At 40.9% G+C, this 23,729-nt stretch overlaps 1 protein-coding gene across 4 annotated transcripts in view; it reads right to left on the bottom strand.

Annotated features, from left to right (window-relative positions):
• The window catches only part of ptprz1b (protein tyrosine phosphatase receptor type Z1b), a 63,572-nt gene that overhangs the window by 2,691 nt on the left and 37,152 nt on the right, over positions 1–23,729 (bottom strand). For 2 of the 4 annotated variants that reach the window (XM_030439913.1, XM_030439916.1), the window contains 29 exons: positions 22,567–22,746; positions 20,171–20,322; positions 19,968–20,063; positions 19,786–19,852; positions 18,655–18,812; positions 17,257–17,407; positions 15,274–15,458; positions 13,596–13,722; positions 13,459–13,511; positions 12,431–12,913; positions 12,052–12,244; positions 11,096–11,317; positions 7,549–7,693; positions 7,362–7,453; positions 7,185–7,270; positions 4,800–4,820; positions 4,179–4,275; positions 4,015–4,097; positions 3,805–3,939; positions 3,142–3,273; positions 2,900–3,057; positions 2,676–2,811; positions 2,397–2,543; positions 2,178–2,271; positions 1,146–1,219; positions 907–1,035; positions 654–806; positions 396–538; positions 155–290 (listed from right to left, as the gene is read on the bottom strand). In XM_030439913.1, coding sequence (XP_030295773.1) covers positions 155–290; positions 396–538; positions 654–806; positions 907–1,035; positions 1,146–1,219; positions 2,178–2,271; positions 2,397–2,543; positions 2,676–2,811; positions 2,900–3,057; positions 3,142–3,273; positions 3,805–3,939; positions 4,015–4,097; positions 4,179–4,275; positions 4,800–4,820; positions 7,185–7,270; positions 7,362–7,453; positions 7,549–7,693; positions 11,096–11,317; positions 12,052–12,244; positions 12,431–12,913; positions 13,459–13,511; positions 13,596–13,722; positions 15,274–15,458; positions 17,257–17,407; positions 18,655–18,812; positions 19,786–19,852; positions 19,968–20,063; positions 20,171–20,322; positions 22,567–22,746 — 4,028 coding nt within the window. Of the gene's footprint in view, positions 1–154; positions 291–395; positions 539–653; positions 813–906; positions 1,036–1,145; positions 1,220–2,177; positions 2,272–2,396; positions 2,544–2,675; positions 2,812–2,899; positions 3,058–3,141; positions 3,274–3,804; positions 3,940–4,014; positions 4,098–4,178; positions 4,276–4,799; positions 4,821–7,184; positions 7,271–7,361; positions 7,454–7,548; positions 7,694–11,095; positions 11,318–12,051; positions 12,245–12,430; positions 12,914–13,458; positions 13,512–13,595; positions 13,723–15,273; positions 15,459–17,256; positions 17,408–18,654; positions 18,813–19,785; positions 19,853–19,967; positions 20,064–20,170; positions 20,323–22,566; positions 22,747–23,729 lie in introns of all 4 variants that reach the window. The other 2 variants (XM_030439914.1, XM_030439915.1) reach the window with 2 other exon arrangements.

Raw genomic sequence — 23,729 nt, 5'->3', positions numbered from 1 at the left:
CCACACTCGTTTTTGTAAATTAGGATTCTCATAACTGATTGTATTTGAATGTCTGAGGTGAAATTGCTCACCTCATAGCCATTTTTAACGTGGTTATAAAAATGACAGAGGAATTACAGCTTTACTAGTGGTTATTTTGTGTTAATGTACTTACTACATCATTAAAAACCCCAGGCCTCATGAGATTGGTCATCCGTGCCACCTGGTAGACATCTACTGCTCCCTCCTCCTCCAGCTGACTGGACAGGGTGGTGAGGGCACAGAACAGCCCAGATGTAGCACCTCCCAACCTACACAACACACACACGCACACACACACACGCGTAGATTTATCCTTACAAAGAAAGAACAATATATGAGAAACCAATGAGCGAGTGTGTCTGTGTTGTACTCACGGATCATGTATGACTGTAGGTGCGTCTGAATGTCTGCTCTGCTCTTTCACCGTGTTGACCAGATCAAAACTGTTTCTGATGGGACTGTCAGGGTTCGGCCAGCAGGTGGCACTGTACTGACGCACTTCCAACACATAATGGTTCTAGACAGAGGCAGAGAAAAACAGAAAGGAAAGACTGTTATTGTACTTATCTTTATATATAAAAAAAACAGTGTACTCCTGTGTGTGTGTGTGTGTGTGTGTGTGTGTGTGTTACCTGTGGACACTGTACTGTAAAGTCCTGCACCAAGAGTCTCTCGTCATTGGACAAACATAGATGCTCCTCCCCTACGTACGACACCGTAAAACCCTCAAAGTTCATTGGCTGGTCTTTACTGGGCCAGAAAACACAAGACTGGCCCTCTACACTCTGACAAAAACAGGAAAACATGTTTTTTAGTGTGTGTTTAAACATGGTCATCGTCGCTATACAGAATACTTGTGGGTGTGTGTGTGTGTGTGTGTTGTACCTGACAGTGTGTGTCCTGCAGACGGACAACAAAGTGTGTGTTGTGTTCCAGGATCATTCTCCAGAAATCTGCCACCGTGCTGCTCAGAGGAGTCTGGCTCACTATGAACTCTTTACTCTGGTGATGTCCCTGTGGAAAAACACCAGAAGCATCAAACCACCAGCCAATGTTTAGTTCATGAAAAGAGCAGAAAGAGCCCTTTAATGACGCTGGAACAAATTGTTGTCCAGTTGTCTCACCGTGACGTAGGAGGCGTTGATGTACCCTGTGGAGTTTGTTTCTGAAGCTGTCAGACACACTCTTGATCTTTCCACTGTACAAAAACACACAGAGACATGAGTCAGCAATACAACACCTAAAAAATAGAAACCTTGAATAATTCATAATCCTCTGTTCCAGCCACGGAAGAATTACTAAACAGACCCATCAGGCCCAAGCAGTTAATACTAATTGAAAGAATGTTAATCAAATGAAAACAACAGGATTTAATTGGCCAGAAAAGGCATGCCAGGTGATTACAAGAACAAAAGCAACTGCAAAGAAACGCAAAAATGACCTGAAAATGGCCAAAAGAGACTCAATCAAAACAACTACAATCTCAAAAATGACCACATAGAGACCAAAAAGAGAAACTCAAAATGACCAAAAGAGGCCAAAAAAATGACTACAAAGAGATTAAACAGAGACAAAACTAGAGAGACTCAAAACGACTACATAAATACTCAAAAAATGACGTCAAAGAGACTCAAAAATAACTCCTAAAACATTCAAAACGATTACAGAGAGACTCAATATGACTACAAAAACTCAAAAATAACTACGAGACTCAAAATTACTCACAGATGCTCAAAATAACCACACATGACTTAATGATTAAACTATGGAAAAAATAAACAACTGCAAAAGAACAAAAAATACTACAAATTGATGCAAAACCGGGGCCCATTGTCTCCAAAATGGAGCCATGATTGATGTGTGATCATTTGATTTAACATACATTTATATGAGAACATGTACAATGTAACTTCATCAGCTGTGGTGAATGGAGTGCTTTAAAAGTAATTTTTCTCGAGCTTTCAGACGGAAACTCAAGATCAGATAATAAAGCTGTCATCTTGTCAGTTGATAATGTGCTTCCTAAATTCCCAAACAAGGCTACAACTCATCACATTGCTACAAACCATGAAACAAGCAGCCACACAGTGAAGGTAAGGCTTTTTACATGGCCTTTTGCAGCAGTTGCATTGAGTTAGTAAAGCAGCCCTGCTCACCAGGCATCAGCGCTCTGGCTCTGTTCCTTTCTGCATTGCCGTCCCTCAGGGCAGTGCTGTAGTCTGCGTGCTTCGCCTGACGCTGACTGATCAACTGAAACATATCAAGAGTGTGTTCACTTGTAATTAACATAATGATCAAAAACCAACTGCTTAAATGCCTTGAATGTCGACGCCACATCAGAGAACAGAGAAAAAGGCTTATAAATCATGCCAGACCTTGAACTGCTTGTCCATGCGCGTCCTGCCTGATGCTCCAGGGGTCAGGAGTTCAGACACATAGGTGTGGAGGAGGTCAGAGGTCACCGAGGTGTCACGGCTCATGATGGCCTCCACCAGGGCATCATGGATGAAGATGTACTGCTCCTACAGGTGAGCAACAGGAGAAACACCAAGACACTTTGTTCTCAATGAGGATCGACTGGATGGACATTGAGAACACCACTGTCAGTGTGTATGTGTGTGTGAGTGTCTATGTCTCCGTATCAGTCTGCTCACCTCTGTCTGAACCAGGAAGTTCCTCTGCGTCCGGACGTGTTTTAGGAAACCAAGAACGTTGACTGTGCCCTGATCCTGGATCTGCTGCAGCATGCTGTCTATCACTATGTAGGTTCCTGTCCTCCCGACGCCAGCACTATAACACACCATCAGATGTCAAACATATATTCAGTACATAGCATATGGGAAATAGTAACACACACACACACACACACACAGAGTACCTGCAGTGTACCAGCACAGGTCCCATCTCCTGTGTCCGTGCCCGAGAGGACGCTCTGATGAAGGACAGCACAGGCAGAGAGTATTCTGGGACGCCCATGTCTGGCCACTGGGTGTAGTGGTAATGGAGGACAGTGTGTTCAACTCTCCTCTGAGAAACCTGGAGGACAAGATTGGGAGATATTAGGAGTGTGATTTTGCATGTATAGACACATTTATCTACAGATCTTTACAAAGCCTGTACCTTATTTGTAGTATCTCTGACAGTGAACGTCCGCAGTGTGTAGTAAGCGAGGGTCTTGCTGCTTTTCAGAGTCACCTGGTATGGGCCGAATTCCTCCTGATTCTCCTCAGGCCAGTACTGGTCACACTTAGTCTGTAGAAAGAATACAAAGATAAAACAGAAGCAGACGACCGACAGAGATGGACACATTCCTCTGTTCATAGAAACTACAGCAACACTGAAAACTGTAATAATCAGGATCATTTATTAACAACACGTGTTATATAAAAGAGGTAGCTTATTATGACAGACCTGCAGAGAATTATCACTACTCTGCAGTGCTCTGTGGAGCGTTTTAGCTTCTTTCAGCTCATTGTTTTGGTTTTAAAACTTTTTTTTAAATCTTTGGAACTGTACTATTTTATTGAGTCTAACTAGTGTTATTAGCTAAAAAGCTTTAATAAACACCACCTGTCCAGCACCAAATAGCAGACAGAGAAGGATAGCGAGTAGTTAGTAAACATACTGGAACATTGGCGGAAGAGCCAAATATTTCCCTCAGAATTTGGTAGAGACCAAAACAGAGCTAAAAGATTTTTGGACTTGCATTTGCCAGGTGACCAGATGAAGTTGCACTGATCTCTGCGAAGAAGCTACTGTGTCATGAGTGATAGCAGTTCCTACCCTTCCTTTCTCCTTGAGGTTTGTGATCATGACAATGACTCCAACGTTCTGCTGCCAGATCATCCTCCAGAAGTCCTCCCTGCCCGCTCTGAGTGGCCCTTGAGCTGCGATGTAGGCCCTTGTTCGCTCATAACCCTGCAGAGGAAAACACAGTTTAGTCAAGTAGACACTTCAATCTGTTTATGGCAAGGTGGACAAAAACACACTTACATCCACAAAGTTAGCGTTGATGTAGTCCCCACATTTCCCATCTCTGTCCAAACTGTTGGAGAGCTTCACTCTGCTGTGGTCATCTGGGTGAAAAAAAAGCTGATTTATCAGTTTCGTCACTTCTGGCTTTTATAATTGAACATAAATGTTGAACGGCGACGTACAGGCCAGTATGTTGATGTATCTGTTCTTGCTTTTGTTTTCAGGGTGACTGGAGTTGTCGGCAGTGATGCCCATGTCCACTGTGCAGGCCTGCACCTCCTGAAAAACAACAGAAAACACAGATGAGATTTGGGTTAGTTGCGCAGCCAAACATGCAAATTATCACAATGAGCACTAGAGTCACTGGAATAAACATGGAGACTGATGCTACAGTATGTGACCTGTGAGAAAGTCTCATATTCATAATACATTAAGATGTTAGACCAGTCATACAAAAACTAAATTTAATTTCCAGAAATGTAAGATTTTAATTTCCATTTCAATATTATAAATATAGATTCATAAAATATGCAAAGTGCCACTTAGAAGTGTCCTTAGTTCCATCTCACTTTGAAAATATGTCCGGAAATCAGCTTTTAATACAGACTGAAATCTCAAGAAGCAGAGAGAATCACCTCTACCTCAGAGTATTCTAAGGAACTAAAGAAAACTCGGACAAAGAAAAAAAACAACTTTTGTCTACAAATGGACTACAGATTTGTCACCAGCGGGTCACACAAAGGAGATTTCATTTTAAAACAAACTTCTGCAATGGGAGAGGGCTGATACTGTAGGTGTCTTACCTCATAGGATTCTTTGACAATCTAATGGAGGGTGGTGAGGATGCAGAAAGCACGACGATGGTGGTGGAGGTGGTGAAACGGGAGGGGTGGGGGGGGGGTAGGGAGGGAGCAGGATGATAGACAGACAGACAGACAGACAGGGAGTCAGTGCAGGTACAGGAATATGGGGTTCAGATACACACAGAGAGGCGGTGCTAAATGGGAAATAAACTTATATTCCCAACTGAGCTGAGCTGTTAACTATCTTAATCTACTCAGACATATCAATTACCGCATATCTTTTGTGCATACTGTACACACAAAAAGCTTAGCACGCATCTACAGTCCAAGGCTGTGATGTAAAATGTAGGTTTGTTGCTGCAGCTATAGGGAAGTCAGAAACACTGTAACAAATTGGGGTGAAACACACAAATGCGTTTGCAATTACATGATATACAAATATACCTGAATTAATCCTATCTGTGTGTGTTACTCAGAGGGTTCATGCTAGGAAACAGAGGTGACTAATGTCATGCAGATGTACCTACTGTTGGAACTAACCCACGAGCTGTTCTGAAATACCCAACAACATGAGACATTTCTAGAACACAGATGATGATTGGTAACGCTCTATGTTAAGGTCCTTATAATAAGTGTAAATTAATCTGTAATAAGGCTCTTATAAGGCCATAGAATAGGCTAATTTTACATGACAAAGACTGTATAAGCTCTGATAATAGCAACATGAAAACATTTATAATTAGAAATGTATAGGCACTCATAAGAATCTTGTCAACAGTTTATAGACTGCTATGAGAACATTAATAAAACCTTAAGAGTTCTTTATCATTGTTATACTATTATTACAAAGCTGCCAATCCTAATTAACTGTTAAAAAGTACACAGTTAACAGCTAATAAATACATAATAAAGTACATATCTTAATAAAACAACCAAACGTTCATTTTACTTCATTACACAGGTCAGATTTCATGGTGTGTGATCATTTCAAACAAAATTCTATGAAATGAACCTCCAATGACCACAATGATTACATCAAGATCCTTAGAAAATTACCCCAATATAATTTCATAATAAAAGTCTGCTATTTTCCAATAAGCAGTTTCTAAATAGTTGGTAATGTACAGGAAGCTTGAAACTGGTTCTGCTTAAGTGCTGATCAAGCCTTTTCATTTTCCAACCTCCAACAACAGCACTCAATCGTAATGAGTCTTTGCAGCTTTATTTCCAACTAGTTTCTGCCCAACTTCTGTAGGTCAGTAAATTGAACTAAATGTTTAAACAATTTTAAACCTCAGCAGATATAGTCCAACTTTGGAACAATTTTCCTAAATGTCACTTGTTTTGTAGTTAGCATACATGGCTAATTACAGACAAATACATCTTCATAATCAAGAATCCTCTGAGGGGATGAGACAGAAACTAGTTGCAAATTGAAATGGCATGATCAGCAAACCTGTTGAAAGTTTCCTGGAAATCTGGTAAAGAAAATACCAGCTATTTATTGACTTCTTTTCCAAAACACTAGAATAATGTCAATAAATATGTTAGGGTTATTCATTAATACATTTTGAAGGCCATTTTGCGATAATTTGGGGGGGTCATTTCAAATAGAATTTGAAATATAAATAAACGTATTCCAAGATGTTACTTGGTAATTACGACCTACTTACCATGAAATTTCCAGACCTGTAAAATGAGATGCTACCCTAAAGGTTTAACAGTGGTATAATAGGTAACTTGTTATTAATGTTCCCACTTAACATGGTTTTATAAGTGCATATAAATGTCTTACATATATCTTAAAATAAAAATCTTTATTATCTTATTATTAACTCTTTCAGTGGTATTATAAAGTCTTACTGATATAGGTAATGATCTTCTAAGAGCCTTAATCTCTCTCTATTCTTATTAAGTACCTTAATATAAAATGTTATGTGAAGGGTTTACCTGCCTGAAAGTTTTCATCGTTTTAATCGATCAGAACCTGCATATCAATTGTACTGCCTGCCTTCTGCTTGGTGTGTTTGTATATTTTAACTAGTCTAGGATGAGAGCCAAGTAGCACTGCCATGATTAGTATCAGACCCCCTTCCTGTATACTGTTGCACAACATGTTGAGCATGAAAGTTACACATTATCACTGTGCTGAATGATTTTCCTAAGAACATGATGTTAATAGAGATATGGAAAAGCATTAAGAAGCTATGACAAATGAGTTACGTTACCGTCTACTTACACACATAAACCAAGAATAAATGATGTTTTATTTTATTCTGGTTCTAAAATCTTTTACTGGATGATTTCCATCAAAATATCTAATGCCTGTGTATGTTCCCCTCCATGGATATTTTTTTCTACTACAATTAGGAACACTCCGCTCACCTCAAACTCCTTGGAGAAGGTGTTGGTGGTGTGCAGCTCCATTACGTGCTTCACAAACTGCTTCACTGTCAGCGGCTCGTGACCGTCTGCAACCACAGAGTGAACATTTTAGTGTGCGCTTAGCATTGTGGCTCTGAACTGTTTATAATAAAACCCTTTTGCGTGTGTGTGTGTTACCTGTGGCCAGCAACATGGGTGTAGATGGAGCAGATATGACTTTAGGTGATGCAGTGTCATCTGGGTAGAAATTTGCGGCCTGGAAACAGTTTCTGTGACACAAACACATCAGAATTCTGTGAGGCACACAGGCGAAATTGATCCTGGCAGATATCGACCCATTGTGTGTGTGTGTGTCTGTTTGTACCTCCAGTAGATGAGTATTCCCACCAGTACCAGCAGACAGAGGATGGTGAGAGTGGAGACGACAGCCAGAGGAACGACCGTTCTCTTCTCCCTCTCCACACCTCCTACCAGCCCGATCCGAGACTCATGGCTGCTGTTGCTGCCCTCTGAGGGAGACGGAGCCAGAGAGATGATGTCAGTAACATGATCTCTGCGGCGTTAGTTTAAAATTTGGACATCGAAAATTCCATAAAAAATGATGATACAGAGCTCAAAAAACACTACTAACTGGATTTTTTGGTGAGATTATTTTCAAGGTCAAAAAGGGATTTTAAACGTTTATAAATATATAAGAATATAATATAATATAAAATACAATAATATTGAATTATCATCTATAATTTAATCATTCTATACTTACGAACTATACTATACTATACTCTATTTTACTATTCTATACTATATCACAAACTTATATAAAAGTACTTTGCAGAAGGGAGAAAAAAGGTAGTTGAAAAAACGAGCATAGCAACATATTTCAAGCTTCCAAGTTTAATTTAAGTCTCGAGTCCAGTGACTGAAACGTTTCCAGCTGCTCCTCAAACCTTCCAAAGCAAAACAATCTGCCACACATTGAACCTGCTTTAACTGATTTTTCTGGCCACTCAAGGACCAAAGTAATCACTTTATAAAGCCGATTTGATCAACATGTCAGCAAGCAACCCAAAAACCAACATCCACATTCCTTTTAGTTCTGTTTGAGTGTCTGCCAACTTCCAAGGGAAATGTGGCTTTTTTAGCTGCTCCAACAACTTGTTTACTGTGAGTTTATCAGAATTTAAAACAGCTGCGCACTGTGGCTGTAAAACATGATTGAGCCACCAGAAAAAACAAATTACCGAGTGGCTACAATGCTCCATAAAACCCCTTCCAATATACACACATTTTACCATAAAAATACTGATTATATAAGCCCTGAGTAGCATTAACTGATTAGTTCTTAATAATACTAAGCACTACCTAACAGAAACTAGGTAGGTTGATGTTACCTTATAGGTATGGAAAGAAGTCTGTGAGAGGGAGAAACTAAACTGCAGTGTCACATTCTGTCACAGAGAGGCAGCGCTGAGGAAAAGCTGAGCATTGACAAACATTTACCTTCCATACGCTCGTCTGTGGCCTTGCTGCCATCTGTCAGTGTAAACAGAGGGACAAGATGCCGCAACACGGGACTCCTTGCAGCATCAAACAACAACCTGTCCACACTTTCGGACTGCTGTGAACTCTCTTTGGTTACAGCCGCAGTGTCATCTTCGCCACCTCCTCCAATCTTCAGTCTTTTACCGTCGCCGTCTCGCTCTATGTTGTTCTCAAGAGTAGATGTACCCGAAACATCTCGACTGTCAAGACTTACGTTTCGCTCCTCTTCAGTATATTCATCACCATCTCCATCTTCCTCACTGCTGTCAAACAGTGGGAGCTCTGCTGTAGGTCCATCTTGCCTGATAGACAGCTGGAGACCATCTCTTCTGCCAGACACAACTTCTCTCCTGCCGTCTTCCCTTCCACCACGTCTGTCACCACTTTGCTTTCCACCCGCAGCTTTAATACCTTTATTATCACCACCGACTTTCATTCCTTTTCCGTGTCCGCCTTCCCCTCTTTCTCCACCATCTCCAGAACCGTGGATGTTCAGAGGCCGGCTAAAAACTCCGAAATCAATTTCCTCCCCGCTGTTCATTACCGTTCCCATTACAGTCTCAACTTCAGCTTCTCTCTCTTTCTCATTCAGCGTGTCACAACCTGCTGCGCTATTGAGCCGTCTGGCACTCTCATCTGTTTCATCAACCATTTTCCTCACTTTCCTATTCCCGGTGGCATTGACTGCTTCTCCTTCTCCAACCTTCTCTTCCTCCTCACTACTTAGCTCACTTTCATTCTCTGCTTCCGTTTCACGTTCTTTCTTGCCAATTATTTTGCTTCCTGCCTCCTCATCTGTTTCACTGTCCATCTTAATACCTGTTGATCTACTTTTTTCCCCGGTATTACCCACCTTGAAGTTAATAGTAGATAAGGTAGATAAATGATTGACTGTAGTAACTCCCTCAAATTCCTGATTGAACCTGTTGCTATAGAGGCCAGAGCCTGATCCACTTCCCTCAGCTGACAGGCCTGGGCTGGACTTTTTTTGTTCATCCATCCTGGCTTCCTCTTGATTTTCTCTTTTGTTGGGGATTGGCAACTTATTCAGACCATCTTGAACTCGACCATCAACACTTGGGTAACTTCCCTCAGCTGTGTTTGCTTCTGATAAATTAATGGTACTCAAGGGATTACCAAGCCACAGAGGAATGGAATAAGTGGCGACGAAGCGATCCCTAGGACCCAGAGTGGTAGAGGTTTGACGGACGATAGAGTGCACTTCAGAGGACTTGGCTTTATGATGAAAGACAATGCCACTTCTCTTATCTTCAGGGAGGGAAGGAAAGGGACGGATATTGCCGGTGTATTCATTAAAAAGGTTGAGTGATTGAGGCGTGACACTGAATGAATCTCCGTCGACAGAGAATCCTCCATCTAGGACTGAGACCATCACTCCACTAACACGGTTAGGAGAGTTTGTTAAGCCAGAAGACTGATCAAAGGCTAAGTCCTCAGCCTTGGATGTGGGTGTTTTCGCTGCAAGTAGAAGCCAAAATAAAAGTTTGAAAGAAAAATGTTCAAGGACAGCAGCAATGAAACTTTATGACTCCAAGGAAAAGATCAATGAAAAGGTGAGAGAGGAACTCCGCAGATGAAGTACATGAAGTCTGGAATGAAGCTGAGAATTTCAGACAAAGTAAAGGTTGAAATTTCATTCATCATCATGCCCCACACCATACACAAAATTCAAAAAGAGATCCAAGAATTGAAAGTTATTTATTGAGCTCCTGAATGAAGAGATGTCACAAATCAGCGTGGTGAGGAAGAACAGATAAGGCCTCCTCAAGATGAGGGGATTCCTGCGTTCTGTGAAGGACAGAAGAATAAAACCACCACCAGAGTGCGCCACTGAGCCACAGAAAAGAATGCAGACCCAGAGGAGGAACCCCAAAAGTAGATGCTGAGCTTTGTGAGGACTCAAGTAGATCATGAGGAGCTGGGAAAAAATATGACCTCATATAGAGTCATAATGTGCTGCAAGAATTTAGGAAGAGTCAAAGCATATTTTATTTCGGAACCAGTTCAGAGAGTGAGGCAGCTGCTGATTATCACTCTAATCATCATCAACGGCAGCTTATTCCCATCAACCGTCATCATTACCACCACCACCACCAACAGCATTATCTACATCGTGCCACTATACAACATGCCACCACGATGTGATTAGAAAAACAACAGTGGGCTATTAGAGGAGACAGGCAATCATCCACCGCAATTAAGTCCAGCTGTCTACCCACATTTATTTATACCATGCTGCTGGCTCTTTAAAGTGGCTTATATTGTAAATGTATAACCACTTTTAATAGGAGGTAAAGGTCACAGTCATTACAGTATACGATTTAAGGTTCTTAGGTGTTTCATCTTACCATTAAACATGGGCTGCGTTGTGTGCATCAGCACCCTGAGCAGAGAGGAGGAGGTGAACGATTTGTAGACAGACTCGGCGAGCGTGTTGCTGCCGGTCGCCGCCCTCGCCGTGATCCAGGAGGGGCTGGAGGGAACTGCGGTGATGGCTTCCGGTACAGGTTTGTTCACAGGAGCATCACTGTCTTCTGAGGCTGGCGGGGAGGCTTCACCCGCTTTATCACCTGTGGGACAGAATGCACGTACATAATGACGATATCGAGCAACACGCAACGTGATGTGATTTTTCATGGTGACATAATGTGAGCAAACTTGATGTTATTTGAAGTGATGTCACATGTCATGGAATAATGTCACAGCATGATGTGGCATATGTGAAAATAATGACAGATGATCTGACATGCCATACTGTGATGTATTTTTAAAAGTCCTATTGTATGATGCAATGATATCACATCACATGAAAACTTAGATGAATGAATGAATGAATGAACCCACAACTATAAATAAGACACAACAAATATATATATATAAACAAGATCCAGAATAGTGCATTTTCAAACAAATGAGTATATTTTAAGAATTTAAGATTTCATATGCAAAAAAATCATAAACTGCTGAAAAAACATGTACTGTACATCATACATGAACAGCTATTTGACAGTCATTAGTTACAGTAATTAAGCAGCAGTAGCTGTTCATATTTATTCAAACATTTGTGAAATGTTCCAATTTCAAATGATATAAAACATCAACACACCCTCTGAATATGTTAGTGTTAACACTGGTGTTAATCTGAGCAGAATCATTGGCAAGTGTCCAGCCGAAGAAAATATTCTGCTGGTACCTTTTTAAATATTTATGAGCTTAAATTCCTCCCTGGCATTGCACAAAGAGCTGCAGTACCAAACCAAGATGTTGCTGATAAACAGGAAAAGCTCTTCCAATCAGATCTGACCTGGCAACACAGCAGCAGCAGGCACTGTTGCAGCAATGGTTGTGGTTTCTGGTGGAGAGTTGTTAACTGTGTCTTCATAGAAGACATCTGTGACTTGGATGTCCTCCACAGGAGGGGTGAAGAGGTCCGACTGGGGAGATGGGAGGCCGCTTTCACCGGCTTGGTCTGGCGGACCATTATCACCTGACTGCAACTACAAGGGTTTCATGGATGAGGAAACTTCAAGAACATGAGAAAAGTGATTGGACAAGCAACTTTGTATTTCCACTTTGTGTTCCAATTATTTGTTTCAACATCATGTGTTACATTTATAAGTTTCAAGGATGGAGGTAGTTGAAACATTGTGAAAAAAAGAGACATTGTGTTTAGAGTTTACTACCTGATGTGGCAACTCTGACAACGAGGCCTCTTCTGTAATTTGTCGGCGAATTGTGGACAGGGTGGTTGACCGAGCAACTGGAAACAGGAACCCAGGCTGCTCTGTTACATCGGTTACCCATATTGCACCGTTGCCGTCAAAACCCACGTTAGTGTATGGCCGTTGCGTCAGAATCCTCTCATCATCATCAATCCAGTTCTGATCCATATCATCTGGTTTAGACTTGTTCCGACCTGGTGTCTTTTTCACATTCTGGTGAAGTCGAGTTTTCTGAAGAACGGCCGACTCTGAGGGACTCTTTGGGGCTGGACGGGTGCTGACCTGGACCGGGAGGTTCGGGTTTTCCTGAGTTTCGCTACCTGGTTGGTTTTGGTAAACTCTGGTCTGCTCCACTGGGATCTCCTCCACTGGGCTGTGGTCCTCAGCAGACGAATCCACCTGATTCTGGTTCTCTGGCTTCTCTAGTCTGGTTTTGGATGAGACCTGCCACAGAGGAAGAATCATGTGTCATGTGTGGAGCTGTGACACAACATGTCTGGTTATAAACTGTATGTGATTATGAGAGCTAGACCTTGTTAAAGGAGGAATAAATGGAAACATGGAAAGATTGTAATACTATTGCTGCTTCCTCCTTAAATGAGTGAATATAAACATCCTACCAAAGACACTGTGGTGCAGTGGTCTTGTTTACTTCTTCAACATTCAAATTAACTGATAATAAGACATAAAATAATCTCCATTCATGCAGCAACGGGGCCCGAGCTGTGCTGCTTCTCTCAGTGAGAAAAACATGTTGGCATTACTGTCCTATTTTGGTTATTTTTAATCTCTCCTTAACATGCTGGAAAGTCCCTTATAACCTTATATCCTCTTCTGAAAACACTCAGTGACAAGCCTCTACTGACATAATTACAATTATTTGCATAATAATTAGGTTTCCTGACAAGACTGAATACAAGGCAAACTTCATCACTGCAAAACAATCCAGCAAAATGAGTTCCAACATGCAGAGTTGTGTCAGGTCCTACCTCCCTGTTGCCTTCCAGATCTTTTGCGACAGCGTCAGGATCTGAATCACTTTCTACGGAGAAGAGAGACTGTTACGTATAGCAGTTAAAATGTATGCTCGTGCTTTATAGGAGTTTATCCGTATATTTGTTTGTACCAGGGTCTTCTAACGGCATGTCCACTATAATCTGGTCGCTCCATCGTCCTCTGAGTCCATTGGTGCAAACGGCCACCACCTGAACCACATAGCTGCTGTTGGCCATCAGGCTGGGGATGATGGCACCCTGTAAAGTCACATAGTTTAAATAAGTGTAAATAAGTGGGGTGGGGGATGAACAACCTTCTTAGAGGAGCTCAAGTACCCATTCATCTACACTAACACTCATGCTAGAAATGTGTTCCTTTGAAAGCAATATGAACTGGGTGTAATTTAACACTATACATTTTATGAAAAAAGGATATTGTTGCAAACATTATCTAGAACTGTTGATGACTAGCTTTGGTCTGTTATATCTTATCTTTTTTTTTGGTGTGCTTGGTCAAGATTGCACTCATGCTAAGATCTCTAGCACTTTTAACTCTCTTCGTCTGTTTTCTCTGCTCGCATCACGTGATGTTGAGGTGTCACAACTGCCTCTATGTCATCATTTAGGAGAGAAAAACATAATTCATCTGGTAAAATTATATTCATTCCCATTTTTTTTTCAAATTTTGCCTCAATGGAATTTACCTATAAACTCAAGACCAGCGTCATCAAGCAGCTGAACTACTCAGTAATCTTACCACATGCTGCCTGCAGAAGTAACTGCAGAAGAATCCCCTGGGGTACAAGCTCTCCTGGGTAAGAATCATACATTTAAATATTTCTGCTGTGAAATGTCCTTATTTTTTAGTCTTGCAAGTTTTTGAAAGAGTCTGCTAACCAAGCTGTATTAGACATTTACAATGCTAATATCCTTTCAAGTTGCACATATGCAAATAACTACTGTGTATAAGCCACCTCGGGCTTTGTATTTAATATTATGGACTTTTGCATCTCTATTGATTGCATCAAATCACAACATAGTCATAACGGCACTACAATAGTAAGTGCCAATCTTAAAAAAGAATTCCCCTCGTGGGTCTAGATCTTGAGTTAATAATGTATGATATATTGTAAATCAAGCAAAATCTCAAAGGAATTATATTGTTTTTTATGCTTTTTAGGAGCCTTAAAAGACAAGTACAACACAAATAACAAATGCTAAAGAAAGCCAACAAACCGAAACTGAAAAACGACAAAAAGACTATATCAGAACAGAAAAGAATTTATGCACCTGTATGCACAAATGTCAGGTCTGCAAACAAAAAGGTGGTGTTTACATTTTCTAACATATGTAACCTATGTTGGTCTGATTATTCACAACTTGTTTACGTATATGCAAAAAGGCTTGGGCACATAGGCATCCTCAGGCAGACAAACATGTAAATACACATACACAGACACTGCTGGTCACGTTAAGGGATGCTCAATGACCCGTTGCGAGGCCAAGATTGACTGTCACCAACAATAAATCAATTACTTTGATCAATCCAGATGCCGGCAGCAGGCCTAATGTGTCAGTGAGAGACGGACAATTAGAGTGGACGGATGATTGACACAATTTTGACAAATTATGTTCTAAAATTTGCTGCAGGAGAAAAGGGAATGACTGTAATTTTCTATCTATTATGTATTTAAAGGTCAAACGCACATGTGTGTACTGCAGCTAATGGGTCAAAGGTGAGTGTACACATGTTTGTAAAGTGATGTTTTCATCTGTTTTGGTGACAGATGTGATGAGACTCTTTCATACCACGTCCTGGTCTCCATCTGTCCTGTACTCCTGCTTGCTCTGGTCACGGCCCTGCAGCCTCTGGTAGGTGACGGTGTACCAGTCGATGGTCGTGTCGTAAACCACACGCGGACGCTCCCACATCACCATGATGGTCGTATCGTTCTGGGCGTCAGCCTGAACATTCTCTGGCTCTGAGCTGCAGGCTGGAGATGGCAGGAGAAAAAAAAAAAAAGGAATTGATCAGTGTGGATGTGGCAGAAAACTCAATAAAAAGCCTGAAAAAAATTGATGAAAAGCATGAAAGGAAAAGGTACAACAGTACATGTAAACATGATCCGCACAGCGCAACATCACACATTAAGTTCAGTGTTGCTGACGGTAAATTGATGTCAATCAACTGCACTGAGAACGGAAGAAAACAGCAATAGATTTTAAAAAGCCCAGCTCAGGAGGCAAGAGTGGCAATGAGTGGTTGCGTGTGCGTGTGTGTGTGCGTGTGTGTGTGTGTCTGACTGCATGAATTTGTTACAGGCAAAAAGAGCCTTTCTGAATTTCTGAATACTTTATTTCAATTTCAAAAAGAGCTGCAAAATAAATTGCCTGTGCTGAGAGGAGCAGGGGCACTGAACTACAAAGTCGAGCTGCCTAGCAACCCAAAAGACCCACTTTACTTGAGGGTCGACTTTATGAAGATGGAGAGCATTGTGAATTACATCTTTTGATGATCATGACTGGGCTGACCGTGGAGGACAGCGTTATAGTTACAGAAGAGGCAGAGGATGGGCAATATTTTCACTCATGGCAAAAAATTGTAATGTAACATTTCTATTGATCCCTGGAGGGGCTGAGTCAATTTTCTACCATGCTGCCACAAAATGTTGGTATAAATTAGATTAGTGAAAAGATTGAGAGCTTTGGAAAAGTTGAGGTTCAAGGTTTTAGTCTTTTAAGCCTGATAAGGAAGATTTTTTTCTGTGTGGTACGAAATCATAACATCATGCATCTGCTGGTTGATCAATACCAGAGTCTGAGCCAACGCCTGTCTGCTGAGATCCCTGCTGCTCAAAAATCACTTTCTGGCACTGAGTTAAGACTCGTGGTGAGCAGGGTAGTGTCAGTACATGACTTTTTCAGCTCAAAGAACTACAAAGTACAGCATCCAATTAAGCTCAGTGTAAATGTGCTATCTAAACCAATGACTCGAACCCAAAACCATAAGATGGAAAAATAATGTAAGAATAAGAATAAGCTTGTAACCAAAGCTGAGGTCATGTCTAACATTTCTCAGATCTCTACTTAGCATGTTGCTGGATGGCCTGTGGGCACTGAGCCCACTCCCGTGTCAAAATGGGCTCAGCACAGAGGGCGAGGAGATTAAAAGGAAAACAAAACAGAGAACTGAGAGCAGCAGTAGAGGAGACACGTGAAAGCAGCAAACGGGTCAGAGGATGGAAATCAGTTCTTTTATCTAAACCCAAGATACAGATAAAAGCTGCATGGTCTCTCATTTTGAGTAGCTGGAACCAAAGAAGCACTTCTTCACTGTTTTTTGCCAGTTTAAAGAGAAAACTGAAACAATTTTCTAAATAAAAGGCTTTTTTGTCAAATAAAAACGAATTTATCGACTAACCATTATAGCTCTTTTGAATCTATTCTTTCTATTTTTCATTGTTATGTTTTTATGTTAAATGACATGCCATAACATTTGAGTGTAACACCAACATGCCCATGTGCAAGGCAGTGCTTCTGTTTGCGTCCAGCTGTGACTGTGATGCTGAAGACGCGTTCAACATATCATGGACACATAGATGTGAGAGCATTTGGTTAAATAACCCCTCATTTAGAAATGACTGCTTCCTATGCTATCTATATGTACAATGTGGTTAACAAGAACGTTAACATGATATCAAAGTAAAGAAATTGAATGGTATATTAGGTGAACTGCACTGAAATTAAATTGACTTAAAATGAGTCTTTTTGTTTGGGTGCTTGATGACGTACTGGGCGTGCGCACATCCTCCACTCCGGTGTACGAGGCAAACACCTGACCCATGAACTGCTGCTGCTGCTCCCTGAAGTTGTTCTGCAGGTAATCGGTGAGCATCACGTACCCGGCCTGCTCCATCGTCATCACCTCACAAAACACCTCCAGCTGGGTACACAGAGAGGAGAAGAAAAGTAGCTACTGAAACAAGGAAAATAAACACGAGTCTGTTGCATCTCCTCCGTTTCCACACAGTTGCCAAAATAAAACCAACACGGATGCTGGTGAGTGTGCGTTTGCTTAAGAGGTTTGTGTTGGTGCCAGACGGAGGAAGAGAGACAGTGCTGCTCTATTTTTGGTGCTGCGATGTGCCCATGTCATGCCTTGCCACCCCCGTTTCAATCACGCAAACACAGACAAACACAAGCACGCGCACACGCATAAATATGCACACAGAACATACGCGCAACCACTTTCATGACCTCATTCACTCACCATTAAATCTGTTACATTATTGATAATTATTACACAGATGATTTCATCCTCAGATGTCCTTAAGGGTCTTCAGCATGGAATCCAACTGCAGTAACATTACACTGTCTGTTGTGTTGTCGCTACACAATGGGTCTCATTTTTTTTTTTTTTTTTAAATCATGCCACAACAAAAACCTTATTCTTGAAGGCTAACATTTTGACTACACCCTTCACATTGCATCACTTCAATGTGATGCTTTGTTTTTGTTTTGTGCACAGATGTCAAAGGCAGCTGACCCGAAACCAGCAACAGACTACAACACTACAGGCATAACTGACAGAACTCTATTTGAAAAATGTCCACTTTTTTAACTGAAAGCCAATAAAGGTCTGTGTTTTTATATCATTTACCAAAAAAAAACAATATAAACCTTTATAATTTTCAGTATTTTGAAACACCAGACTGCATGCATCAGTGTGAAGAATTAAACATTTGCATCACAAAGCTTGCCGGCTTTCATCAGACACAATGCTACATCAATTTAGCACCTAGAGCCGCTGTCACTGACTTCAAAAGAAGCATCATGGCAGTTGAATGCGCTTGTAGTTTAATGCATTCAGCTTAAAAGAGTGAATGAACATTAAAACATTATTCTACAAGTTGAGGTGTTAGGAAGAAATTAGCATTCATTAGTTGTAGAGGACACCTGTGTGTGAGTGTGTGTGTGTGTGTGTGTGTGTGTGTGTGTGTGTGTGTGTGTGTGTGTGTGTTAAAACTAGGGGTGTCACATTTCTCCACATCCCTGATTCGTTTTTCGATGCGAAAAAAAACCAAACCTCGGCAGCTATGCCATTTTAAGACTATCGCATCTGGATTCGTAAGCTCATTTTGATTTTGATTCAGAGTTGAAATCGTGATACCCAGTATAGCTCTCACTGACCTGTGTTTCTGATATGGCCACTGTGTTTTTAAAGACGATCCATTCCACCATCTCCGAGCAGGGAGGCTCAGTTAGTGAGCCATTGTAGATGTAATATTTATCTGTGCTATTAGGCAGCAACGACCGCAAGGTGAATGCTTCCATTGATCCGCTCTTCCCTGGTAAGAAAAACGAAAGTCCCATCAGAACAACAAAATGTGACAACGAACAATATTTTTTGTCCCAATCTGTAAAAACACCTGGGACCAAGCATTTTGAACGTGTCTGTGATCCATCATGATGTTCATCAAAAGCTAATCAGCATCTTTTTTATGGTTTATGGTATCATGTGAAATCCACTTCTTATTTTCACTTTAGTTACATTAAAGTTTCCTCATACTTCTGTTGATATGGTGTTGATTTTGTAAGATTAATGTATTGGACTTTCTTGATTTACCTTAATAAATGTATTTACTGGTTTTACCAGAATTTATCCCAAACATAGTTGGTAACAAACATCACAGTTTGCTTTTGCCATTATTCTGTTGATTTAAACAGAATTTTTTTTAACATAATCAGGCTTTAGTCTGGTAAACTGGAGCTCAAATACTTATTTGACTTTTTTATTACGTCACCAGCAGGGATGCACGATAACATTGAGACACTTTAAAAATGTAATATCAGCATCAGCCTGTAATGAAATTTCATGCAGATTGGCTGATAAGATGACACTTTATGCATGAACAAACAGTGAATGTGCTAAGTGAATGCATACATTTTGTAAATGAATTATATGTCTGTGATTGTCAGTGGGCAATCATGATAAGAGTGCTCATTCATCCGTTTATCAGGGGTCGGGTCACGGTGGCAGCAGGCCAAGCAGGACGCACAAAACAATAAGAGTAGGCAGAATAATATGTTAGTTCCACTACCGGAGAGACACTATGTTCTGTGCAATTAGGTGGAAAAATATGAGCGTGTATCAGCATCGGCAGTCAGTGAAAAAAAGAGTTGGAAAATTGGATGCATATCGGATAACGGCAAAAATCCAATTGCTCGCATCCCTTGTCGGCAACTGCACCCAGCCACACTCTTTGGGTGAAAATGTGTGAAACGTGTCTTCTGCAGAGGCAGTATCTAGAGGTAACCTACCAAACCTGCTGACAGTGTTGACGGCTTCTATAACGGGGCTGAAGCTCTCGTCGTCATCCAGGCTGATCTGTGGAAAGAGAACATGAGCTTCACAGACTGGCAAATATAAGACTTTTATTCTAGCCATTTAGGGAGGGAGTGACTGATCTCTAACTCAGACTCAAATCAACAGTTTGACCTACTTCAAAGAGCACAGCCAAGGCAGCGATCCTCCCTCCTCCCTTAACGGCATCATCCAGAGTTGGGAAGACAGCTGGATCATAAGAGTAGATCTGCATCTGAAGAGAACAAAAAACACGTAGGTAAACTAACCTCACTGGTAACAAATTAAGCGAACAGTAAATATGTTGACGGATAGATGAATGGATTATGTGTATTTTTGTACCTCTAGAGGGTATTTCATCCCATTCAGGCTGTGTTCAGAGCCATCTGACGTTGCATTGCAGCGGCCCCAGTGGAAAGTGATTCTGGCAACACGAAACCTGGAGCTCAGCCCTCCTCCACTTACAAAGAACTCCCCTTCCACACTGATGGACACTAAAACAAACACACACTTGAGATTCAAGGTTCATATAAACCTTTATGTTGTTAAAGAGCAAAAATGCTTTCCTTGGTGCTTTGAGATGAAGTGCTTTGAGATGAAGTTCACCTAATGGTCCCTTGAGAATGTTTTAAGAAACCCAGACTGTTAAGAGTCAGACTTTTCCTCCAACAGGCTTAATATAGGTTTGAGGGCTTTGCTTGACAAGTCTTTCAGACCTCACTACTCAGCTGTGGTCAGCGTGGGCACCCAGCTAAATTTGGGTCTTCTGGCACTAAGCAACTGGTGAGATGGTGATTCTTCCCCTCAAAAAGGACACAACAGTGTCTGGCTGCTACAACTTCAATATGTTCATGTGTTCATGCATTAAATATGGATATTTTTGTCTATTAAAAATTTATTCTGATCTTCAACATGTCATATCTAGACCCACATTAACAGGTCATCTGGGAGCAACTAAATCAAGCTATAAACATATTATTCCCACATAAAGAAAAAAAAAGGGCCTTATATCATCATTATATTATCCTTGCTTTACAGGGTTCGAGTTACATGAGAGCCAGTGGGAAATAATCTCTGGTGAAAGCAGTGAAATCATACGCCTGTGGAGGTTGCTGACACATTAAGAACAACCATTATTTTAATCACAAATGATGCATTTTTCAATGTAATTACTATGATGTATGTTAATGATACAACCAAGGAGGAATAAGCTGCTAGATGTATAACCAGCCAATATTATCATTATGAAATATATAGACTAAAAGAAGTTATATGGGTTAGCTACATGGCACCAAAAAGATCTGCTCGTGGTGATGGCACCCAACATGCTGTATTTTAGACCCAACATTATGTATTTTAGACCCCCCCCCCAAAAAAGAGGGGAAACAACTCCTTAGCGTCTAAATGTTTCACTAGCTAGTTGCTAACTTTGTCTGCCATTTAGTTCTCAGCTAGTAGCATACAGCAAGTATATACAGCTTCTTTGATAAAAAACAAAACAATGCCGACGGATGCTAAAACTCTTTTCACAGTACAAATCCATTGTTAGACTAAACATATTAGTGAGACCAGCTAAAAAGAAAAGCATTTTCTATTGTAATATGGGATGATCCTTTTTATATCAACCCAGATACTTCACATCTTCATATTTACCCCTTGGAGGCACTTGTGAACTGTAAGAGAGCAACGGCTTATCAAAATGTTCTGATGCTCGATTTACTTTGTTGAAAGACCATTGACTCACAACAGGATATAACACCGAGTTCAGTGAGACTTTGCGGGCCATATATTTCTCTCGTAACATTATGACAGCTTTGCAATATCTGTTTTAATATGCAATTTCCTCTCTGACTTCACACGGAAAAAAATTATTAATCACAGGACCATTAACGTATAGAGGACACGCACGCACACGCACACACACACACACACACACACAAAGACAGAGCCCAGGCTGTATTGAAGAGATGGTGCTGATAGCTCAGACAGTTTTCATTTGTTTATCAGGCCAGACATCACTCCTCACGCTGCCTTTGCTCTCACTGTCTCTTCACATCGTCCTCATTTCTCTCCCCTGCTCCTTCTCTCTCTGTATGCATACATTCGTTCCTCTTGCTACTTTGTTGGCTCTTTTCTGTTGCACAGTTTCGTCTCTGCCTCTTGACATCGATCGTCCTTCTTTCTCCACATGATCTCTCGGTACTGCTGTCCCTCTGGTTGCTTCTCTCTCAATTACTTGGTCTTTGCCTCCCTCCCTTTCATTGTCTGACTCTTTGTCCTTTAAATCCTCGCTGCTCCTGTCTCTCATTAACCCCCGAGTTGTGAATCATCTTCTCTCTGCATCTGGAAAGTTAAGCTTCTTTCCACGTCTAGGGATTAAGATGTCATGTTAAACAGCAGCAGAATAATGTCAAGTCATTTCCATAGATTTAATTTACTGCCCACTGTATCTTTCTCCTATGGTTTCTGCCTTATTATGCGCTCGTGTGGGATCTGAAAGGAAATTCAACATGTCACTCATCTCCACAAGAAACAGTCTGCTGTGTGATTTCCTGTCGGGCGCCATTGCAAACATGGCTTCTACGGCTTGAACTGCAAATTTGGAAAACAAAAAAAACCTTGCACTTGGGAGAAGGTTTTGATCATGGCTGAAGTATGCTTGAAATTGAGATGGATTGGTAAGATGTATTTCTCATGAGGAAATGGAGATAAAGAGAAGTGAAAGAAGATTAACACACCAGTCTTCCCGTTGTTGTGGATGGTGCTGGACTCTGCCGTCAGTTTGTCCCAGCCTTCAAACTGCAGATTCTGATACTGCAGCCTGACTTGGGTAAAAGATTCATCGATGTCCACAGGAGACTGCCTGGCGCTGTTACAGGACGGATACCTCTTACCCCAGTTGCGCTGGTTCAGGGTACCTGTATATGAGAGACAGGCAGTTAAATGAAGAGAGGAACATGTTTCATGGACAGCTGATTTGAAATCGGCATTGGCAGATCTGGGGGCTATAAAGACACAATACGTTACAACACAACTTTGTCAGTTCACACTGAAATTAATTTTGCACCTTCAGGCAGCTCCGCTCAAGAAGTTAACACATAAATTAGACATACAGTTACACATCAGGTACATATTCATGAAAGCGCATCAAATGATGTGTATGCACAACAGCCATGCGTACGCCTCCTCCTGCACATAAGATCGTGTTTATAAAGGAAGAACGTGCAGCACAAGTCAGAGCAGCTGTGGGTGAAATGATGAAGTGGACAAAAAAATATAATGTGAGGGATGTAACCTTAGGTTAAAACATTAGTGTGTAGGTTGTTTGCCAATTTCACTCATTGTGTCATTTTTTTGTAGTCCACACAGCGTTCTCTTTCTTTCTTTCATCTAATTTCTTAATTTACATTGGAACCATTTGCTGCTAAATAATGAAGCCATTTGTATAGACAGTGTCAATATGAGCTCTATAGATTAAGCAATGATTATCCTTCTGGCATTTAATAATAATAATGACTTAGATATTACTGCACTAATGGTTTGCAGTTTCATAGTGAGCGCAGTGCTTTAAATAGCCACGGCTGCGCATAATGGTCACACGAAATGTTAGCTGTTCAAATGCTGCTGGAGAACCTTGCTGATGAATCGCAATCAATTCTACTGTTTTTTCTTGCTGTTCTTCTCTTTGAAATGGTTCAATGAGTGGCAGAGATGGCACACGTATGGATATAAAAACGGATGTATAAGGGCATTTTTACATCCGTTTATGGATAATTATGTACATAAGCTTGTGCAAGTGCACCCATTTCCACAATTATCGAAATATATAAAGTTGAATCAGGCATACATGTGTACAGCTTTATAAAAAAGAAAAGCAATCGAACATTAAATGTAGTCATGA

Source organism: Sparus aurata, chromosome 14 (assembly GCF_900880675.1).
Source record: "Sparus aurata chromosome 14, fSpaAur1.1, whole genome shotgun sequence".
Classification (NCBI taxonomy): Eukaryota; Metazoa; Chordata; class Actinopteri; order Spariformes; family Sparidae; genus Sparus; species Sparus aurata.
Note: the sequence above shows the minus strand (reverse complement) of the source record. Positions and strands in the feature narration are given on the sequence as shown.